The sequence below is a fragment of the Delphinus delphis genome, chromosome 6, assembly GCF_949987515.2.
Source record: "Delphinus delphis chromosome 6, mDelDel1.2, whole genome shotgun sequence".
Taxonomy (NCBI): domain Eukaryota; kingdom Metazoa; phylum Chordata; class Mammalia; order Artiodactyla; family Delphinidae; genus Delphinus; species Delphinus delphis.
In genome coordinates this window covers 56495719-56520270 of record NC_082688.1, presented here as the reverse complement: position 1 = coordinate 56520270, position 24552 = coordinate 56495719, and the positions used below count along the sequence as shown (strand labels likewise).

General features: G+C 35.4%; 1 protein-coding gene across 1 annotated transcript in view; it reads right to left on the bottom strand.

Annotated features, from left to right (window-relative positions):
• Nucleotides 1-672: 672 nt before the first annotated feature.
• Nucleotides 673-24552, bottom strand: part of UHRF2 (ubiquitin like with PHD and ring finger domains 2) — a 74110-nt gene continuing 50230 nt past the window's right edge. The window contains exons 6-15 of the mRNA XM_060015347.1: nucleotides 20642-20773; nucleotides 20244-20351; nucleotides 17527-17631; nucleotides 14717-14823; nucleotides 11327-11489; nucleotides 10495-10635; nucleotides 8464-8557; nucleotides 7980-8137; nucleotides 4522-4620; nucleotides 673-3503 (exon numbers count right to left, since the gene is read on the bottom strand). Coding sequence (XP_059871330.1) covers nucleotides 3357-3503; nucleotides 4522-4620; nucleotides 7980-8137; nucleotides 8464-8557; nucleotides 10495-10635; nucleotides 11327-11489; nucleotides 14717-14823; nucleotides 17527-17631; nucleotides 20244-20351; nucleotides 20642-20773 — 1254 coding nt within the window. The 3' untranslated portion in view covers nucleotides 673-3356. The remainder of the gene's footprint in view (nucleotides 3504-4521; nucleotides 4621-7979; nucleotides 8138-8463; nucleotides 8558-10494; nucleotides 10636-11326; nucleotides 11490-14716; nucleotides 14824-17526; nucleotides 17632-20243; nucleotides 20352-20641; nucleotides 20774-24552) is intronic.

The following is a 24552-nucleotide window of genomic DNA, read 5'->3' as shown; positions in this document are numbered from 1 at the left end:
GAATTTTAATCTCAAATTACTCTTTGCACAGCAGCTTGTTCTTACTCTATCAATACTATGCAATTTCATACTTGAGGATATAGTCGTAAAACTCTTATTCTTTCATTCATTTTTTTCAATACATCATTTGGTCGACCTGCTTGGTCCCTCTAGCTGGCTCTTGATTCCTTGTGTCCAGTGACTAGTGTTTAATCTTTTTTTTTTTTTCCTGTGTAGCGTCTGATTAACCCAGGTTACTAAATATCAGTTCTTTCAGAGATTTAAAGGTCTGGTGTGGGGACTAGTCAGCGGACAAGTAAGGATAACTCTTCTTACTGTGAGCTGTTGCTGAGTGGGCCACCAAGTTATTTTCTCAAATTAAGACAGACAAATCAGACAGGTAGGCAGTAATGAGCTCTATCTTCAGGGTGTCCTGAAGAAGAACGGGGAAAGGTTTCGTCCCTGGTGCGCAAAGAGAAATAGACAGTGGGCAAGTCAGAGCAGATCCCCAGCTCTTATAAGTAGGATCTATACTGAGATCCAAAGCTTTAAGCTTTATATAGGCAGGGCCCCTTTATGTTAGCCAAACTGTCACAGCAGGGTTGTAAGACAGCTAAGGGTGTTTTTGATTGCCAGCTGCCAAAAGATTACCTAGTACCCTTAAACATACTAGCATGCACATATTTGTTGAATGAACCATATTATTTAGAAGTGAGTTCTAAAACTAGAGGATCTGCCTACTCTAACTAGAAAAAAGAAAACTCCTACCCTTATGAAAGTGGCTAAGTGCTCAGCAATCAGTATAACTTACTAAATGTAACAGAATCCAGTAAAACCCTCAGCTTTCAAACTTATGCCCAAGAGACAACAAGACATTATGTACCACCCTCCTGAAGGATGACCACACCACTTATGAGGAAGTCTTGCCGCCGCCCCCCCCCACCCAATTCAAGCCTGAATTTGGTCAGTCTTGAATTCTAACTACCAATTTATAGAAAATAAAGAGAAACAGGTTAAACTATACCACATGGTTATAATTGGCAAAATCTATTCTGTTTGAAAGGCTCCAGAACATTTCAAAATGCAAACTGTAAAAGGCAAAGGGAAAAAAAAAGATTAAGGGGATATACACAGATTAAAGATACTTACGAGATAGCAATTAGTAACAATGTAAAGTCCTTATATGGATCCTGATTCAAACAAACTTAAATATCCATGTATGACATTTGAAACAATGGAAATTCGAACAAATATTTACTAGATTTGATGATGTAATTAGTTAAAAAATTGTTTTACACGTGTGACAACATATTGTGACAACATTATGCTTTCTGAAAGTCTGTATCTTCTAGATACAAACTGAAATATTTATGTAAGAAAAACTTGAAGTCTTTAGAAAAAAGTTTAAGAGTAATATAAAATTGTTTAGCTTTGGGACATTCTTGACACTTCCGAACATGTTAAGCTGTAATCACCTTTTTTTCATAATCTATCATTTTATAGCAAAGTTAAAACAACATATAGCATAAATGTGGGAATTCCTTATTTCCGTAAAAAGTGGTAGAACAAATTCAAGTAGCTGAAACTGGAAGGTATTCTCCACCCTTCATGCAGCGATATGGCCAATGCCAGAGGAAATAAAATACTAGATGATGCAATTTAATGATTCATTTTCAATCTAATTTAAATTTGATTCTTCAAAATAAAAATGATTCTAATGTTTAAAACTAGCCCTAAGTGACAGTAGCTCCAATCACAGTGCTGTGTTTCCCAGAGCTGCTTTTGAGCTTAACTGAATGCAGGAAAAGCACTGAAACCAGTCTGGCTTATATTCAAATGTGAGAGTCTACATAGCCCAGAAGTAGATTGCCAGGTCTGGACTCAGATAGCCTGTTTACAGCACTGTTCTGGCACTTCCTTGCCCTATGAACTCTGGCCAGTTTCTTAACCTTTCTGTGCCTTTGATATTCATCCATAAGAAGAGGATAAGAAATCCTGCCTATTAGGACTGTCAGAATTAAATAAACACACATGAACAAATGCAAAGCAAATATTCAATAAATATTGGCTATATTTATGGCTCTGAATTCAGGGGTAGGAAAACTGATTCGATAATATTAAAAGTTTTATGAAAATTTAGTTTCAGAAACTAGAACTGTTTTAGAATATTCTCAGGTTTGTGAAATAAGTAGCACTGATTATGCTTAAATTGAACATAAGACTTGGTTGTTATAAATAAAAGAATAGTCACTTGATTCTTAATTTGAAACTTTTTCCCCATTCAGTTAAAAACAACCCAAAAGATCAAACCCAGGGTGAAATCTGTCCCTTAGTGCTTAAGATTTCATACTAGTTCTCAATACCAAAAATTAAGAGTAAAAAATTGTGCAAAATGTTTCAGTAAAAACACACAATGAAATACTCTGGAAATGACTGATTCTTAAAAACACCTACAAATATAAGCCAGACAAACGTAAAAAAGTGAAACAAGATGAACTATTTTTCTGGTCATAAAATATTTATTAAGGTATATTTTAGGGAATATAGTGAATATAAAATTTAGGATCACAATATGAAGCAATTTCAATCCTCTCAAAAAGTCAGCCCAGTCCTCAATGCTCTGCAGATGTAAAACCACTGGTGAGACTCACTAAAAGCAGTTTGACTAGTACAGAAGAGGCTTTTCACATGAACATTTACAACTAGATCATCTGAATACCTCTTTTAAGTGCAAAACCACACCACATTACACTAATGCAGCAACAATGCATTCATATTGTTTTCATTAGTAGTCAGCTTGCATAAAACACCAGAAGAAAGCACAATGGAGCTCACAAAATTGGCTAAAAAAAATGAACCTGTCCTGCAAAACACACACTGTAATGGAAGAAGACATTAAAAATGTATTATGCACACTACAGAAGCTGCGTTCATTCCAACAATCTCAAGTGTCACTTCCTTTTCTGAAAATCAAATTACATGAACCAGGCACAACTAATATTTGGGAGGCAGTGTGTAGCTAAAACTTCATTTAACTAATTATCAATGATTTAAAAAATCCCCATAAATCTTTTCTGTCCTGAGGTAGTTGCAAAATAAATCATAACTTGGATATCAACTAGAGCTGAGGCTTTGACTTTTTACTCATTAAAACTAGTTGTTAAACTGACAAGAACTACCTTTTGATATTTAAAAGACAGTTGAGAAATGGGCCTCTTACTACACACACAAGATGATGGCTACGTAGGAAAGAGGATTAGCTGCTTCAGAACGTGAGAGATATGGTCCACCATTGCTTCCACCCCCCCCACCCCAACCATTTTAGATTCTTTATTGTCCAAAAAGCCACGGGGAGCAACACAGTAGAAGTAGACAAATCATCGTCCTTTGCTGTAGCCAGGGAAGAAAAGGTCAAGTAGAGTCTGCAGAACCTCATTGGGAATCATGATGTAATTCTGGCCAAGATCGTGCCGGCAAGCAGGGCAGGAGAACACTTGAGCCTTAAAGGAGCGCTGTAAGCAATCCTAAGGCAAAACCAGAACCAAAATGAAACAAAATAAAAAAACACCTCATTTCATCTGAGGGTAAAGCATATAGAAAGTACTCAACAACCTAGGCTTTTAAACAGAACTAGAAACTTACTGTTTGGCAACAAGAGAAACATAAAACAAGAACAACTGTCAAGGCCTGAATCTGCACTATGAAAATTAACCTACAGACGTGGCTTTAGTTCCACCTCTAACACATACTGTGAGACTTCAGGTAAATGACCACTTTTGTATACATTAATTTCCTCATCCAGTAAAAATGAATGTTAGAATTCTGCATGTTTCCACTAGCCTCACCTTCTAGGCTGGATTTTAATCCTGATCTTTCCTGATAGAGCACAAAAGAAGAACAACTCAGGAATCCCCTGCTTAAAACTATATCTATTTTATGAAGTCAATGTATAATGTGCTTTCCAAAAATATATTTAGCTCTACTTAACTGACTCAAGGTCACATACTAACACTTATGTGGAAGGTCGGTTTCCATTTTACAAAAGAAACTAAGTTCAGAAGTTAGGTCAGGGCACGTAACCACCAGTCAGTAGAACAAGATTCCAACCTTGGTTTGACTGAAATTCAAATTCCTTTTACACCACATTGATAAGACAATATTCAACTCCTCTGGGCATGCTGCCAGACAGAATCTGTTCTAGGTCCCCTCAAGTACACGAAATTATTTCAGTTTGCACTATAATATATGAAACATACGTAAGCTGTAACAGAAAATAGCAACAACACGTTACTTTCTTCTCTATTTCAACCCCTCCTCAATAATTTCAAACATGATAGAATGTTGAGACTATACAGATTTGAATTACTATAGAATTAAAACATGGATTCACCACCAAGATGTAATTAAATGCTTCCTAACCAGCAAGGTTCCTTATCTATTCTGCTTCATGAAAAAAATGCTTGTTCGCGTGCTGAAAAGAGGTTTGGAGGTTAGTGTGCCTTCTGGCCTAACAAGGGAAAATGAGAAAGGAGTTCTACTTACTTTACAGACATTGTGGAGGCAATCTGTTGTCACAGGCTGGTAAACTAGCTCCTGGCAGCAGACACACATAAAAGATTGTTCCAATTTTTTCAGAAAATTCTAGAATGGTACCCAAGGAGAAGAAAAAAAGGTTAGCATTTCATAATATATTAAAAGAATTCCAAATAATTGGAGAAAAAAGTGTCAATCCCATTCAGTATGTTTTCTATTAAGAAAAAAATCAAGTAGTGATTGTAACTACAAGCAAATGTGTAATAGCAAACTGCAGAAATCCCATCCATAAGATAGACACATTAGTTTTTAAATCTTAGGACTGAGTTGCAAAGGTTGCAAAGTCAGGACATATGGCTTTAAAAAGTAAACTTCATATTCCAGAGATTACTATTTTTCACTTAAAAAAATCATGAACAGCCTGTCTCAGGTCATTACATACAGATCTATTTTCAAAAAGCTCCATGGTATTCTAATATATCTATATATATTCAATCTTTTTCTCTTACAAAACTTCAATACTTATTTTTTATGCTTAAAAAGATAAAAGCACTTGGCAATAATACTCTAGTATCTAAGACCCCAAAGAATCAACGTATTTATTTACCTAGAATAATTTTCTGTGATATTTTGCCCCAATCCCCAAATCCCATATTTTCCTGGTGCTACTGTTTACTCAAATTGGGACTAAATTACAGAAGGTCGAGCTTTATAAAGCAAACATGATCAGATGGGTAGTCTATAATCTTCAAAAGCCATTACTGGGTTCCATCTTATCCAAGCTGTTTGTTTAACCTAGAAGGAAAAGTAGTTTTTTGAATAGTCACCAGGATAATCCTCCACTCAGTTATTTTTTGGTAGTAGGAGAGTATATTTTATGTTTGTTCTTTATGTTAATAAAAAAAGTAGAATCTACAGGAATTTCAAGTAAAAAAAAAAACCCAAAGATTCCATTTCATAGTTATGTCTTGATAGTAACTTATTTTTAAGCATGGATTATAAAGCTCAAATGAATTACCAATGAAGTGTTATTCAACACACTAGAAGAATATACCAGTTAGGGGGAGATGCGGAAAAAACTTAACTTTAATACCAGGTACCTTCTCTCTGACAAACTACTTTGTTAATGACTGATATTTCCCCAGTACCTCCACAGTGCCTGTAATATGAGCATATTTAGTATCAACATTTTGATTTCCTACAATGTGCCAGGCACTCATCTACATAGCAGTAATAAAAAGGCCAAGTCTCTGCTCTCATGAACTTTATATTCCTTTAGGAGAGCAGATTTTTAAAAACTCAGCTTCAGATAGTAGTATCTGAGGAAACAACGCAAATTAAAGCAAGAGTAAGGAGGGTCTATTGTAGAAAGGATAGCCAGGGAAAGCCTCTCTGAGGAGTGTAGTATTTTGCAGAAACTTACAAGATATGAAGGAATGAGCCACACGAAGATACAGAGAGGAGAATTCTAGTCAGAGAGACGGTATATGTGTAAAGGCCTAAGAACAGGAACAGGTTGAGTGTGTTTAAATAGCACAGATGTCACTGTGGCTAAAGCAGTTTGGGCCTGAGAGAGCAGCAAGAGGAGAATGCAGAGGTAGGTAGGGATGGATGCCAGATCATATAGGGCCTTGGGAAGGTGTCTGGATATAAGCATACATATGTAATATATGCATTTATTTAAAAGTCACTGCTGGCCAAAACCTGATTTTTCTGGCTTACTAAATGTGTTCCTGATTTATCTGAAAAGAAAGGGCATGAAACCTACACAGGGCAATAGTACATAAATGTTCAGAGTAACCACTAGCAGCAATGTCACAGTCACCTGACCTAGGTATAGGTATGTAAGATCCTGCCACCAGGGGCAGGATTTTTATTGTTTCTGTTTGTTTGAGAACTGTCAGTTGGTGACTTTCACATAAAAGTTACATTGAAAGAAGAGGTTGAAAAGTATACTTGATTTGCACATACCTACCAAGTCTCGCAGGATTTGACCACTTCAATAATTTGTTAAAATTGATAAACAGGGTATATGAAAAGCCACAGATTGAAGCCTAATACACGTCCAACCCAGACAACAGACGCGCAAAAGAGAACTTCCATGTGCACTCAGGTGGCATTATCCTTCAACTGTATCTGCTACTTTGTCTTCTGCCCACTCACAGCTGGAACTCACCTGAGTTATTACTAACTAGCTGTATCCTCTCCAACCAGAAAATAATCAGACCATGACCAACAACTGCTTGCTGTTTCTTACTTGCTCTAAGTGAAAAAGAATCTGACGTACCAGAGTCAGACTCTCCATATACCTGGTTCTCTTGGCTAAAAAGCAAGTAACACTTCTCACAGAGCTAACTCACTTTTCTCTGTCCTCTAAACATGTAAGTCTCATTCTACCCAAGGACAACCCAAAATATCACATTTATAGACGAAACAAAGAAAAAAAACCCTCCAGTATCAATCCAAAGGGCATCTGATAAACCTCATTCATTTCTAAGTCTACAAACTGTATCAGGAAGATGTTTCCATAATGATGACTATTTGTCAAACAAAAAGCAACATAAAAACTATGAGAGTTCCCTCTAAATGCACATAAAAGGGGCATATAGATACGCATTAACGCCATTTCAGACACACAAGAAGTTCTGGCCAACGTTCTCAGAAAAATGAAGAAAACATTGGAAGGAAGAAATTACTAAAAAATGACAAAGTGGAATTTCAAGAGAGGATACTAGACCTCACCCACAACAGCAGCTTTTCTTTTTGAAGAAAGCAGAAGAGTACCGATATTACACATGACAAGGGGCTAATATCTAAGAAAACAAAAGAATCAAATTTATAAGCAAAATTAGAGACAGTAAGAACAGTGAGCAAAGAATGAACAGACAATTTACATTTGAAACCCCTACCTTTTGGGATTTGATAAGAAAGCTTCATTGCAAAACACAGCTTAACACAAAACCCAGATGTCAGTTAACCTTGAAATTCCTTTTCACTTAAAAATTTTATCATTACCAAAAAAAAAAGGAAAAAAAATCCAAAACATATGAAATACTTAAATAAATGCTGGTTTATTTTACTCCTAGGTTGAACATGTGGGCATTGAAAATTATGCTGAATTGCTTAAGACTTGTTCTATCAGGTAACTTTGAGCTATAACAAAACTTTCCTGATGAATTTTAGATTAAACTGAATGTGTTCCACAACTGAAAATTCTTCCTATGAACAGCACCTCACCATAAATGATCAAGTTCAAGCACAGAGAGGTCAAAAAACCAACATCTAAGAGGACAAAAATCAATTTAAAAGCATCAAGTGCTGCCTCATTTCTGAAAGGTGGCCGTACTGGGTGAGAAGATTAGATAAAAGGACCAAGTTTTAACTGACTTGTGAAAATGATAATTCATAGGGAAAATATTTTTCATCATTTGTTAATATTAGAAACTTATTAAAAAATATTTACATACTGGTCCTTCCACAAGAGATGCAAGAACTTCATCCCATAGCTTCTGGTTTTGATGATCTTCTCTGATTAGATGTTGTTGTTGAGGGGTTAGTTGGAAAGCCTCAACTGCTTCTGCTGAATCTGATGCTTTCGGTACTTTGGAGGCACTTGGACAATCATCTAGATTTATTTAAAAATACATCAGCACACTACAAGTGGTTCTAAGCAGAACTATGAAACGAAAGAGTAAACTGGCACCAATTATGTTTAGCATGAAGATAACCAGGGTAGAGCAGCATTTAACTTTCCCATATAGTTTAGGATACTTTGTTTAGGCTCTGACACTATTAAGATACACAAAAAGCTCACCCCACCCCACCCCCACCAAAAAAAAAAAACCCTTCATTTTTCTTTTAATTTCTTATGAGTTTTCAATTTACTCCCTTAATATTTCTCTTTATTAGAAACTATGTTATTCAGATTTATGTCCTGCAATCATTACCTACCATCTGTAGATGGCCTTTTTGGGGCTCCACTGGCCTTCTTTGACTGTCCTTTAGTCTTCTTCCCTTCCTTATCTGAAGGGTAACCTACTGGATACTGACGAGGGAAAAAAGTACAATGTAGATTTAAGCTTCACAGAGAAGAGGGGTTCTAGATCCTTGTCAGAAATTTAAAAAGGGGAATGGGGAGGAATCTATACTTTCCCTAAATTGAAAAGATTTATATAAAGGACACAGACGTTTAAAGAAACAGAATTAAAAGGACAGAAGACTATTAAAAATCCCCAATTCAGTGTAAAACCATGTAGCTTTGACTGTTAAAGATATTCCATTTTATCTTAGTTTCAGATCAGTGATGATCTTAGTTTCAGATCAAAAAGAGGAAAGAACTTTTTAGGAGTTGTGACTAGGGGGCTTAAAAAGTTTGAGAAAGAAAGGAAAGTAGAATTAGATATGAAGGTAAGTGAAGATCAACCAAAGAGCACAATAGATGATACTCATATAGTTGGCGTTACACTAAGTTATGGAGCCAATCTTAAAAACAAAAAACCCCATGAAGGGCCAAATTTCTATCACCCCAAATTAAGAGGCAGGGGTGGGGTGGGGTGGGAGAGCTTTTAGAAGACCTAAAGCCACTAAATTACTGAATTCTTTATCAACTAAAAGGTTAGGCTTTAAGGGATAAATTCTACCCTATTACCCTTGTGTTTTATTGGCTATGCTTTCTTTTGGACATGCTTTGTGATATCACTCATATTTAAAGCTCAATATGTTATACAGGCCTCATCAATGATATTAACTCATCATAGCTGACTGGCTTATATGCTTTGTTCTGCTCAACTGTTTCAAATTTAACCTATCTAGAACACTGCTCTGCTGAACAGCAGACCTGAAAAAAAAAATCCTTTGAAAATGGATTTAACAATAGGTTTAAAAAATATTTAGTTAAAAAAGGAATTATTTTGACAGTTATTTTAGCAGCTGATGGGTCTCATTTAAACAATTCTATGAGTTTAAAAAGAAAACAAAAACAGAAACAGACTTGCACTAGAAGAGACACACTCACCTGCCTGGGTGGTCAGACACTTGCCCATAGTTCAGCCCCTACACATGCAGTGTGGGCAGAGCCAGGGGAAATGACAAAGCTGGTAGTCTTTACGAGAAGCACAGCGATGGGGAATGATGGAGGATGAACTCAAACCATGCTCTGAAGTCAGTGTCAGGGACAAAGTCTAGGGTGTATAGGCAGTGGAGGGGAAATGTAGCCATACCATCCATTATGCACAAAAAACCAACAAAGTCTTATATGGGTTAACAGCTGAGCATGGGCAAAGGGAAAAAAAAAAAGGCAAAGCACTAAAGGTGGTGACAGGACAAGGAAGCAGCTTTGAGGGGGAAGAGAGAAAAGGGGTGAGGAAAAGTGAGAAGGGTAGAAAGCAGACCACTCTTATAAGCCACCTCCCCCCTTCCCCTACCAGAGACACACCCCCTGTGCCCTCTAGGATAAACTTCCCTTCTCAAGGCCTCTTATATCTAAATTTTAGGTATCCCTTTCCCTCATACTTCAAGTCCAGATTGAACTGGAAATACAGCTGACCCTTGAACAACATAGGGGGTTAGGGCGGGGCCAATCCTCTCAAGTTGAAAATCCCAGTGTAACTTATAGTTGGCTCTCCGCATCTGCAGATTCAACCAACCACAGATATGTACTGAAATATTTGCTATTGAAAAAAATCCATGTATAACTGGACCCATGTAGTTCAAACCCATGGTGTTCAAGGGTCAACTGCATTTTACATTTCATTGTCAAGCCCAGCTTTCCTCAAGCACAATTCTTGGTCTTAGGGCAGTTTGACACCTAGGATGCTACTTTTTTACTTCTTTTCCTTCCGTATACTTGCATGATCTCATTCCTCACCCCTTACAGTCCACTGACCAACTGCTGTGGGTTATATCCAGTGTTAAGGCACATAGATAGTACAGAGGCGTACGTTTTTATGAAAATACAAGTAGCCTAGACAAATGTAATCTAACCTGTAAACGTAGACATAGTCTCCTTGACCGTTCTATTCCTTCTGAGGTCCAAGGAGCAGGTTCAACATCATCTCTCCTTAAAAGATAGCGCCAAACCAAGAATCCATGGCTTGATGAAATCTCTGGCCAGTATTTCACCACCTAAATCGTAATATTTCAGTACTAGTTTGAAATGTAAAGTTCAGACTTATTTATAATGTCATATTAGTGTTTTAAGTAAACTTGGCAGAACTAAATGCAACTTTGAAAGATACTTGCTCTGCTGTAATAGTAAGTAAAAAAATATGCACTTAAATATTGTTTTGACCTTATTTCCTAATTATGATAATTCCCGTTAAGTATAGATTGCTATAAATTTGAAGTAGCAGCAAGATTATGCTCATTAATTAATAGAATTTTGCATAATAGATAAAAATGGTGGCAGTAGATGTCTTCATTTTTAAAACAAAGAATGCAACCTATTTTCAAAATTATGATGTGCTCCGCTTCGAAAAATCTATTAAAATTAGAATCATTCTGGAAGATATAAGAATCAATATCTACAACGGCCAAGTTATTTGAACAGTTTTATCATAAGAGAATATATACTTGTAAAAAAAACTTAACCCAAAATATAACTCTGCCTTTAGGGACTTCAGATAAGCCTTAAAAGACAAGTGTCAAAATTACGAGATCCTTTTGTACGTGTTGTATTTCCAGAAAAAGTAGAAAGACCAACCAAGATGATCTATTGTTTCCTTTAGCCCACCCACAGTAGAGCAGTTCCCTGTGGCAACCCTGTCTTGAAAGCCCAGGAAGAATGACTAACAAGATGTCATGCCAGATAGAGCACCTTATAAATGCCATCATATCTGTTGCCTTCTTCAGGAGCATATTTGCTGATCTTCCTCCCTTTAAAACTGCGTATCACTCTGACTGGCTTACCAGCTCTCCAATTCCGAGACTCTGCTCCAATTTTATCATCCAATGGAGCATCACAGTTTAGGGCCAATGCCCTAAAAAATAAAACAAAGTCTTTATACCAAGTAATCTTTCTTCAAGTATATAATCGCATCATTAGCTCAATTAAAAGGTGAATTATGCCTTACCTGATGGTTAAGATTCTATGATTCTTTCCATATTATTCCAGATAATAGGATTATGCTTTCCCCCACCAGCAGAGAAGACAAATCAGTTTTCTGATGTCACCCCCAAGCCAGGGGATTGGTTCTCAGATAGCCTGTAGGGTTCTTCTGAAAGTAATAACATCTGTGCCACGTATAATAGAAAACAACTAGAAATACATGGAATTTTCTTTAAATAACGTTTGTTGAGGGAAGGGAGAAAGTTGGAAAACTAAAGCAAGTGATTGTTGTAATAGTTATTTTTGATAAGGGAATGAGGTAAATTGCTGGAAAAATGTAGAAAGAAATCCAGAAAAATAAATTTGTCAGCAAGGTATGAATGACCTTTCTAGGTCTACTTTCCACATTCCAGACAATAGAGATTCCTTAAAGTTTAGAAGATAATAAGAACAAGTTTAATATGAGAATATCCTTTAAAGACTTCCAGTAAAAAGGTAAGTGTAAATAAAACTGAAGCATTCAAATACCTGTGCTAAATCATGACAATAAAGATTTTTGGCTGCTCAAGATCACTACATTTTACTGATGACACATGAACAAGGAGGAACACTGAGCTGGAAGCAGCACTGGATTTAGCTGAAGCTTCCTTAGTATGTGTACTCACCTAGTAGTAATTAATCAGTAAAGTTAATAGACGTTAGAAGACCTTCCTTGGGGAAACTTAGTCCTGCTCCCCAAAAGACAAACTAGAATGTATTTAAAGTTAGTATTTTTCCTCTAAGACACCTATATCCTAAGTGAGAAGAATCCACTAAGAACATTTAAGGTTAAAAAAAAGATACCCTCCCCTCAAATCTGGTAAAATCAGATATGATACAACATGCTTTTTCAGGGTATAGTTCTTTTTATGCAAGCTCAAAAACAAACCAAAAAACCCCAAACAAAAGACCCTAAGACTAAATGACTAATCTACTATAATCTTTCTATCATAGTTAAAGTAAATGAACTTAAGTGTTTTGTTAAAACATTTTTTTAATAGACATGGTCAGAGAGTTAAAGGTCACCAAGTTATCTTTTTTATCTCAAATGGGAGATGAATTAAAACTCTGAGGTAGAAGAAAATGTAGCCATCAATTCTAGGGCTGGTATTATTTATGGAATACCTATTGAGATACATATACTTCATCCTCTTAAAGAGCTAAGAAAGAGATATGTACTATCTTCCCATTAATGAGTGGAATGCTTTGGTGCTCACAGGTACCTTCCATCATAATGACTGCACCATTAACTGGAATTATTAACTCACTTCTAGTTTCACCTAAGTATGCAGTCTGTTCAAGTTTGTGTAAAGAGTCCAAGAGGATGAAACTAGGCAAAACAACAAGGCTTTTCCATTATTCTATCCACAGCTCAATCGATTGCCTCTAACCGCCTTGATAAAGGATGGCCAGGTTACCTGCTGCCCTCTTCAGTTTCATAAAGTGGAAGAGCTGAGAAGAAACAGGAACAAACTTCTCAAAAGCAAAAAGCAGGTATCAAACTACCTCTTAGTAGAGAAACAAAAAAGGAATTAGACCATATACACGTCAGGAAAGAGTATACTATGGATCAGAGCTTTCACCTCAGCTTTCGTGTTTATAAAACATATAGGTACCTTTGCCTAAGAGGCCTTTACAATCACAAGGTGTACTCACAGCTTCATGTATAAATTACCTGAAGGAATGTTAGTCTCCGTGATAAGTCAATCCTAAATTGTTTTGAGTTTCTATTTCATTTTCACTACCTTCCTTATTAATATAAACATTTTTACTACTTGTCAATTATTTTCTGAGATTGTGACATATGATAAACAGGGTATATTTATTAGATTCTTCAAAAGCTTGACAAGAATCTATCATGTACATTACAAGTGCAGGTAGTTACAAAGGAAGTTTCATTCAAGCCAAATAATCTTATTATTAAAGGGAAAATATAATTTTCAGATTTGACAACATGAAAAAGCCCTTTTGCAAATTCAAGATACATTTTCATTGACAATACACATCGAAATATTTCTAATTCCTTTTAAGATCATTCTTCCTAGAGAGTTGCTTTCTTGTTAGAAAAAGACTGCGTAGGGGCTGGACTCCTACCTCAGCAATGTTTCACCAGCAAATCTGACCTGTCTCCTCTGCTGGTTCAATAAAATAATCCTACTGTCAGAAATAATATAGAAGGAAGACATAAAAACAGATTCTATGTAACTTGGTATGCAACAAAGTCTTGAAATCATAAAGTATATTCTTTACTTCACATGGTAATCAGAAATTAAGGACACACTACTTAAAACTGAGTGATTTAGACTCAGGAAAGCGAAAAATACTCACTTTTACTCAGTATTCCACAAAATACCCTTAATAATAGGATACAAAAAATTTCAACTTCATGATCACAAAATTATCAGTAAGACAGGTTATAATGTGGTCATTGGTATCTGATGGTTTGGGTTACTTAATTATTGGTATTAGCATGCATTTACAAAATAAAACATTTTGAAGTTATTAAATTTTCTATTCCCATGGAAGCTGGAATATCATGAATATTTCTATAGAATAAAGTCAGCACAAGGTGGCTCTTTTGTACCTAAACATTCTCTTTTTTAACAGATAAAAGACATTTTATCATAAATCCTAAAAGCACCTTGTGTAGTTCTGATTAAGTTATCTGATGTTTCACTTATGCACATAAATGTGGCTCCCAAACATAACCCTATTTCACATTAGTCTCCTCTAAAAAGAAGTTTGTCACTTTAAAAGATAAATCTGTGTTTAGTAGAACATAACTTTGACCAATGTGGTAGTAGATAAGCCACCTTGTCCTCAATTTCATTAAATTATATAGGTTCCTTTCCTTTAAAGGTTTCAACATGTTTCCAAATGCAAAGCACATGTATTAAGACTGGGAATTATGTCATTTAAAAAAATGATACTAAGAAATAAGTTAGGAAGCTTATAAGTAATTATATACTAATCAAGTAATAGGATTTATATTTTAGCTATATTAACTCACAATTTAAGATTCTCCTCTACAGTGTAAGTTATAAATTATAGTCCTATAATCCAACTTTTACACAAAGCCCAAATTCTTAACAGTCTTTACAAACTAACAATATAGAGTACCTGTTCATGTTTGTTAATGTTTGATCAGCCGATGGTGCACCAATTCTTTTATTACCAGCAAGATTTTTACCACCACTCCCAGTGTATGTGAATTCATCACCTCGGTCCTGCAGGAGAACATTTTTGGCATTAAAACACCTAAACCCAGGTATAATTCACCAATTCTTGTTTCAGAGTCAGAACTTTTGGTTCGGATGTTATAAGCTGACATGTTCTCTCAAGGTATCTATCTACCAAAATAAGGCAAAATTAAAATGCAATCTTGTGTGTAATATACCTTCAAGCTGTATCACTTGATCTAAAGATTTCATTTTAAAGTTATAGCTTCCAACACCTCCAAACATAGCTATTCTTATACAAATAATTTATAGAATGTTACAAAATAAGGTCTTATGGGTTGGGAGTATTGTTTAGTTTAATTCAATGTTATTAAAATCAACTTATCAATATTAATTTGTAGGTTCTTTACAGGGCACCATTTTAATAAATACTCCAAAACTGATTTCCCAACAGCAATCTATGCCATATCCAAGGCTTTTTTTTTTAAAAAACATCTTTATTGGAGTATAATTGCTTTACAGTGGTGTGTTAGTTTCTGCTTTATAACAAAGTGAATCACCATATCCAAGTTTGCTGCTAAATATCAAACTTAAAAATCGTAACAGCATTGTAAGTTCCCCACATTTTACAGTCCATGGGTTTACTCAAATTATATTGGCATAAAACAATTACCTATCATTAAGAAGAAAGTTAGAAAAGAATTTGGATACTAAAAGTTGTATAGCATCTACTAAATGTGAAAAAAAAACACGCCCAAAGAAGATATTAAAAACTAGCTCCACCAGTAGCTACAAATTTATATTGCTATTGTTTTTGCCTAATTCAGTACTTAAACCGAGAAAAGTAACTATCAGTATGTAAATTAATTCTAACACTATCTCAGTAGTGGTTCTTCTTCAATGCAAGATTATTTTAACTAGTTCAGACTGAACGTAAGATAATGAAGTTTTCTCTACTTAATTCTTGCTTGTAATAAAGGTCAATTATTTTGCATCTAGTTTTTCCTTTGATTAAAAGTCATAACTAAAATCTCATGGTTTTAAGTGTTTCCATATGTCCTAAAACCTTCATTCAATTCACTTTGTTGACCCAAAATTGAGGTCTATATTTTAAAGAATAAGGTGTTAAGGAATTTCATCTTCAGTGTATACTCCATTTGAAGGATTCTAATAAATAAGTACATCTAAAACAGTCCAGAATACTTCTTAAATTGATCAGATACAGTCTTCCAAATGGTATCTGGATTGACTTCACAATGCTCATATTTATAACCTTGTCGACTTTTAAAGTTGTAACTGTGGTAGTGCTATAAAGGAAAAAGTAGTGTGAACTAGGTAGGAGAGAGCATAATAGGGACAACCTAAGTTCAACAGTGTTTGAAACGTAAGAACAAAAACATTTCTGATTATTCTTCAAGCAGCAAATAATCATGTAAAAATAGTTAAATTCTATGTCATTATCTATGCTTGAATTCATCATTATACCATGAAAGCACACGGATGAAACAGACTGGAAGAAAATACCTGCAAACTACACATCCAATGAACAGTAAAAACAAACAAAACCCACAACCCAATTAGAAAATGGGCAAAAGACCTGAAGAGCTACACCACCCAAGAGGATATACACATAGCAAATAAATAAATCATGTCCAACACTCTTAGCCATTAGGGAAATGTCAACTAAAACTACAATGAGCTATATCTACATACCTATCAGAATGGCTAAAAGAAAGCAACAACACTGAATGCTGGTGAGGATGCAGAGAAACTGAATCACTCATACACTGCTGATAAGAACAAGAAGTGGTACAGTCACTCTGGAAAATACTTCAGCAGTTTCTTTTTTTCCTTTTTTTTTTTGGCAGTTTCTTAAAGAACTAATCATGCAACTACCATACAACCCAGCAATTACACTTCTGGGCATTTATCCCAAAGAAATGAAAAATGAACACTCATATTTACAAAAAAACCTGTACACAATTTTTAATGCAGCATTATTTGCTGGAAATAACCAAGATGTTCTTCAATGGGTGAATGGTTGTACTGTGGTACACCTATATCCATGGAACACTACTCAGCAATAAAAGGGAATGAACTTTTGACACATGCCACAATTTGAGGATTATATGCTGAGTGAAAAAAAGCCAATCCCAAAGGTTATACACTATACGATTTCATTTGTAAAAATTTTTGAAGTGACAAAATTATAGAAACAGAGAACAGATTGGTGGTTGTCTGGGGTTAAGGGGGGTTGGGGGAGCAGATATAGTATGGTGGCTAAAAAAGGGCAACATGAGGGATCCTTGTGGTAAGGGAAATGTTCAGTGTCCTGAATGTATCAATGTCAGTATCCTGGTTGTGATATTAAACTATAGTTTCGCAAGATGTTACCACTGGCTGAACCTGAATAAAGGGCAAAGACATCTCTGTATTATTTCTAATGCTACATGTCAATCGACAATTATTAAAAATGTACATGAAAAAAAAGATGAAAAAAATGAAAAAAAAATGTAAATGAGTCCAAAATTAAAAATGAGCTCTAAAGAAAATGTGACTATTTTCACTGCAATAATCAGTACACACAAAGCTTAAAGACTGCCAATTGATTTACTTTTTAACTGGTAAAAAACTGACTACTTCAACATAAAAACGATGCTAAAAGAGATGGGATTTATCCTGGACAAAGCTTCTGTATTTTACTGAATGATCAAGACAGGTTCTAAAGAACAAGTTTGTATCATGACTTACTACTTCATCCGCAAATCCACCAGCCAGGACAAGAGAGTAAGCTCCATCATTACTTCGACCATGAATTCCACCAACATGGGGCCTATGGACACCCGCTTCGCTCACCTATAGCATCAAGAGAGACGCAAAATACCTTTGAACAGTTCGTTAAGTTACGTTTACAAAATGGTTTCACATATGTTATTGTATCCTAAAAGCTTCAACTAAGAACTGAATATCACACAGAATTCTAAGTTTTGCTCACAGACTACTTCTCCCCAACTATATATCCTTCAGGTACTGAACTGATAACTCTTAAAACTGCTCAGGCCTAGAACTGTGTTTCAAAATAACTATTAAATAATTATTATCCTATGTCTATTGGTAATTCCAGCTCAGTTTGGGCAAAAAATAATTTACTATAAGTGCTCTAGATCTCTTTTTTTCTCATTTCTCATCTTTCATTATGGCACTGTTCCCTAGCCAAGTCAAAAAGGCAAGAGTCATTTCAGCCTCATTCTTCTGTATTCTTCAAACCCATCTGGTCGCAAATATTGCTGATTTGATCGCCTAAATCTCTCAAAACCATCTTTTTCTACTTTCACTGATATAAGCCTAGTTTGAGTATGAATACTTAAAACATACCCTTTTTCACTGCCTCCAGCAGTTTTGTTCCTTCAAACTCATTCTACCTATCACAAACAGAATGATCCTTTTAAGAACATATCTGCTTTTAATTTCCAACTGCTTAACATGTATTAAACAGTCTTAATAGTATATTAAGCCCAAGTTAAGTATTACATATTACCCTCTCTCAACCAGGCTGCTATCTACTTTCCCAGCCTTATCTTCAGCTTCTCCATTATGGAGCCTATACATCTGAGCCCAACTACTCAATGATAAACATACTACCCATTTTTCAGTTTATTCATGCAATTCTTCTATTTCAATGGCCTGCTACTTTTCCCCATGTATCTTCAATGCTGGCTCACTTAAACTTAAGTGTCACTTCTTTGCGTACTTCAAACTCCCTAAGAGAAGTATTCTAATTCATTTGTTTATCATACAACTGTTCTTAGCAGAGTAAATCCAAGCCTGTATAGTGGGCTAGGTAAAGAGGCACATTAGAAGTTGATGAGAAGCTGATAAGAGCAACAGAACCTGGATTTAGGCCTTGGAAACACTTAGGTACTTTAGAGCATAGGACCATTTGATTCTCAACCTCACCAACCCCGATAATAAATCATGCTGAATCTTCCCTACTTCCTAAACTGCAAATCTGTCCTCCTAAATGCTTAGGCCAATGACCTCAGTCATCTTACATCATTATTAATGAGGCTTTTACAATCTGGGAATGAATGACAGGCATACAAAAAAAAGAAGCAAACAAAGAACAAGGCAATTAAAAATACACTAAGTGTATTTTATTATAATTTTTATTTCATATATAAATATTATAAATAATACGTAGTATAAAAAATAGATCTTATTTATTATTGTACAGGCATACCTCAGAGATATTTCAGGTTTGGTTCCAAGACCACTACAATAAAGTAAATATTGCAATAAAGCGAGTCGCACAAATTTTCTGGTTTCCCAGTACATATAAAAGTCATATTTACACTATACTGTAGTCTTAAGTGTATGACAGCATTATGTCTAAAAAACGTACACACCTTAATTAAAAAATAATGCTGTCGGAAAAATGGCGCCTATCGACTTGCTTGACACAGGGTTGCCAAAAAGCTTCAATTTGTAAAAAACACAGTATTTGTGAAGTACAGTGAAGCAAAGCACAATGCAATGAGGTATGCCTGAACTCAGTTTTTTTTTTTACTGTATTTATAGATCCAAAGTCATAATATAAGCCTTGAAAATTGATTTATTCAAAATTATGATATAACCATTGCAAGGATGAGAGGACAGAGTGTGTTAAACTAAATTGTTGTCTTCCATTGAAAGAGATTAATAAAACCAAAATATAAAGACAAAAGCCACACAAACATGTTATTTATAAATAAGGAGGTAAATTCAGAAAAAGTAACTTTAAAGTGATTGCCTCTTAGAAACAGAAAATGGTGAAAAAAGAGGGTAGGCTTTTAAAATATAAATCATACTCTAGTATTTAACTTTCCATGCTATGTATATGTATTACATTATTTTAATCTTAAAATTTTTATCAATGGTCTAAGCAATGGTCTAATTTTCCATAACGAAAAAATTACCTTTCTAAAGAAGAAATTAGAAAAGTACAAGAGTTTTCTTCAAGAGGAAAAGAGAAGTAATTTAATCCTTGGATTATCTGACATTTCCTCTAACCAATATCTTAACATTCATTCAAGAGGATAATCCCCAAAGAAAACACCCTAAGTGAGCTTCCTTGCAGATCAATGACATGAAATGAGAACTTACTGCGTGACTTAAAGATCTATTTCAAATATTAAATTCTTGGCAAGAAAAGTTCTTCAGAACACTTAATAACTTTAACTACCATAACTATAACAGAATAGTAAAACGAAGTGATTCAAAGGCTTAGAGGAAGCCTAATTCCATGATGTGTGCTCCTCTGTCTGCTAAGCTATGAGCAAGAGTCTACCCATCCTACAGGAAATCTTTCATTCTAACAACTGAATGCCATGTGATACTACCTAGGTTGGTCCATTTAGAATCAATCAACACTGCTACAATTTGAACTATACCCAATTTTACCCTTTCAACTAAGCCAATTTAAAACATACCTGAACTCTAAATCTCCAAGTCGATCCAACAGGAATTCCAGGAATAGGTCCATAATGATTAGAAGGAACAATAGTACATTCTCTAGTGCGACCAACACAGGCCATTCCCTACAAGGTACCGAACAAACTGAGAAATCAGTTATGTTAAATCTTAAAGAAAGCCCTTAATTCCCATAAAATGTGGATAAAATAAAAACAATTTATATGATTAATATTTAACAATTTATATGATTAATCAATATGGTTATTTGTTAATATTTCAGATTCGTAACATCATTTATACTGTTACTACTAGTAACATCATTTATACCGTTACTACTATTGGAACTGAAACACTGTAACTTGCGTCACAGTTATAAACCTTATAACTAGGAAGAAAAAGAAACTTCCTTCTTTACCCTGCCCCAGTCTCTTCGGCTTTCAGTACTAGCTGATGGCATCTTTGCTTTCTTTTTACTCATCTTGAGTCTTTCACCAGCCTTTACAACTTCACTAGAATCAGTTTTACAGGAAGGACAATACCTTAAAAAAAAAAGAAGAAAAGGAATTTTGATAATATTATATTAAAGCCAATAACAGATGGCCTTTCTAGGTTAGAACAAGTTTTAAGATGTAATACTTGGTGTATCTTACAGAGTTTCAGTTAGCATTTCAGTATTAAGCTTTTCAAAATATTTACATGATTAAGCTCACCGAAAAAAACTTGTCATTCTTTTAGAGAACTTAAAATATTTTATTATCAAATTCTCAAATGCAGTGCAAAAGCCAAACAAGGCTGTCCAATTTAAATGGCACCATAAACTCTGATCTTATCACTAATCCTCAGAGTGGAAATTATTCATTTAAAGTTTTTATCATTAAAGCAAAAGTGGTAAGAATAGATGATTCTAGACTGAACAATGATCCATGCAACTGATACATCTCCCCATCTAAATTGGTTATTAGAACTCTCAGATTCAAAAATGTATATAGTCTAATTGCAGGCATAATGAAATGTGATTGATATCTGCGTGCTGAACGGGTGCTGAACGGGTGTCCTGTCACCTTGCTAAAATCACATATTACCTCCAGAAAGCTTTCTGTAGATATTTTATGATTTTTCTAATTAGAGAATATTGCTGCAAATAAAATGTCCCCCCCCAAAAAGTATAGTTTATTATAACAAGTACACTGGATTCAAGGATGCTTGCTTATATTAGCTTTATCTCTAGCTCAATTTCAATTCTCTATACTTGTTTGTCCTTTAGTCTATCTGTAGTTGGTCATTCTACTGTAACTTGTACACCATTATAATCTGCCTTATATCATTTCTAAAAAGCAAAGCATAAGTATGTCTATAGAATGAGATGGGACTATTCTTGAGTCACCAAGAAATGGAAGCTTTGAGTATATCCAAAGATCAACTGGCCACTCCCCTATTAGTCTTAGATTTCTTTTTCTATGCTTCCCATTTTATAATGATCTATGCCACGTGGCCTACAGAGTAAAGAAAATGACACCTGTACCCACTAGTTAATTTTGACTGCCTAATTATGAGACATGTAAACAATTCGGTCCCTGAGAAAATTAGTAGGGCAGTGAGATACAGAAACAAATTCAAGGTAAAATTATGTATGATACGGCAATAAATACTATCAAGTAAAATCCCTACTAATTTGGAAATCAGGAAGGCTTCCAAAAATTAATTTGTTGTAAGAAAGATTGTATTTTACCTGATGTGCTAACCCTATAACTACAATTTTATCAAAGATCTTACGGTGAAAGCAGATATTATCTCTGATGAGAAAATGAGTTCAGAGGTTAAATATCAGACAACATGATTTGGAGAAGTGGAAAAGAAGATTTAAGGTTAAGGAATTCCAGGTAAAGTGAAGGACCTCGACATGAATGTAGAAATACTCCACAGAGTAATCTAAGACAGTCTTCTAGTTATAGTCATCCCTGGGATCCATCTTTTCATCAGGTTTGTTAAGAACCCAGGCACTATTTTGGCACTGGGTAGGGATAAATGTTTGTGATCAAAATATTTGTAAACAGTTAAGGAAAACTAGTACATACAATGAAACAATTTCAGAAAGTGGTAAATGCTATAAAGGAAATACATCAGGGTTATGTGGGTGGTAATAGTGATTAGAAATGTTATGTGTCTTTAGATACAATAGTTAAAGCTTCTGAGGAGGCATTCCAGCTGAGATTCCTATCAAGAAGCCAGGTAAGACATTCCAGGCAAAGAGGCGTTAAATGTAAACGTCCTGAGGCATAGTAAGGAATGGTACGTTCTGAAGAACATAAAAGTAGTCGGGGGCAGGTCATAGATGGCAAGGGTTGAGATTTTATCCTAAACGCAACAGGAAGACATTAGGGGGTTTTAAACAGGTGAGTAACCTGATTCAGGACTTAGATCATTCTGCTGCTGTGGCACGAAGGATAGCTGGTAGACAATGTGAAAGCAAGACTAGTTAGTCATTTACTATACAGTTCAGGGTAGAGATAGTGGTTTGAACTGGGTGGTGAGAGTAGAGAAACATTATGGAGAACTGTAAGATTTGCTCATGTGTTATTGGATGTGAGTGGGGAGAAGAGAGAATCAAAATTGTGTTTAGCTTTTTGGCCCTCAACAAGTGGATGAGATGATCGTATTACCTACTGAAAATTAGGTGAGGAGTGGGATTTTAGGGGACACGTTTGTGGAAATCAAGATCTCTATTTGGACTCACTAGTTTTGTGATACTAGTGAAGCAAGCAGTTGAATATAGGGAATATAAAGCTCAGGGAAGACTAGATCTGAAAATATAAATTCCAAGCTGTTTGCTTGGTATTTAAAGTCTCATGATTACATGAGGTCATCTAGGGAGCAAGGATGAAGAGAGAAAACATGGGTAGTGCTTTGGGAAACTCTGAAATGTGGTAGATGAGAGAAAACCAACAAGAGACCAAGGAAAGGCCGGTGAAGCTGGAAGAAAATGAGATTAGATGATATCATACCAACTACAAAAACAGAGTTAGCAGGTAAGCAGGACAGTAAGGAGAGGACTCAGAAGTGACCCTTGGGTTTGGCAACATAAAATGTGTAAGCCTAATATAAGCAGATATAGTTGAGTAGTGAGAGGGAAGGTCAGACTGGAGTGCTGGGGTATGGACAGGAGGAGAGCAAATGGAAATAATCAGTGGTGACAGCTCTGAGAAGCAAGGAAGTGGGCAGCTTTCTCCCACAATACAAAGGTGGGAGAAATGGGACCTAGGAAAGAGTGTGTATGTGCATGTGTTGTGAAAACAAAGAGATTCTAGGATACTAATGAGAATAACCCAGTAATGGCAATTCAGGAGAGGAATTAACTGCAAGAGTGAAGTTCCTCAAAATGCAAAAGGATACGAAACTGTGAGAGCAGAAAGAAAGGTTCGCGTTTAGTGAAGCAACACATCATCCACAGAAACAAAGAGGAAGAAGCACATGAGACTTCAGAGGAAATATAATTACTGGTGATGGTAAAATACAGGGTGTGACCATGCAAAGTAGCGGCAGAGGGTTAAAGGAAGAAGTTGTATCCTTTTTCTTCTTCCCCCACCCCTACACAGCCTCTGCTGTAATACAACAACCTTCCCAATAGGTGGGGAGAGACCAAAGGAATGGAGAACAATCTATTCTTCACAATGGTATCAGCTACGTAATGGTCATGTTAGTATTTCTGAGTACAGTCTGTCATCTCTTTAACTTAATCCTCCATGCTAACAACATGAACCGTAGTCTAAAAAGAAAAAACTTCCTAATATGACATCTTAAGAAGTGTATTATAACTTTAACTGGGAACATTTCCCCCCAGTCTCTTTTCTAATCCTTTCTCTTTGTAGCTAACACTACTCAGTAGAAGTATAGATTTTGGCAAGTATATTTGACCTTGGTGCCTGGTTCTACTATTAACCTCATATGATTATGTATGATAATCCATACAAAGCACTTTATTAGTGTCTTGCATGTACGAAGCACTTAACTGTTAAGTACCATTATAAAACATTCAATAGGCACATCTAAAATAACTGAGGGGTAGAGGGAACCATCTACAAAGGCTTCCCAGTTGAAGTCATACTTAAGTGAAAACCTGAAGGATGAGTATCATCCTGAAGTTACGCAAAGAGGAAAATGTTTCCAAGAAGAAAATGCATCAAGTGTAAACCCAGAGAAGATAGGGAACATGACTTATTTAAGAAGCTGAAAGATATTTAATCTGGCTAGGGTATAGAGTATTTGGGGAAATAAAAGAGGAAAGTGGTAAGGGATACAGTGGGAGAAATCAAGTAAAAAACACTGTGC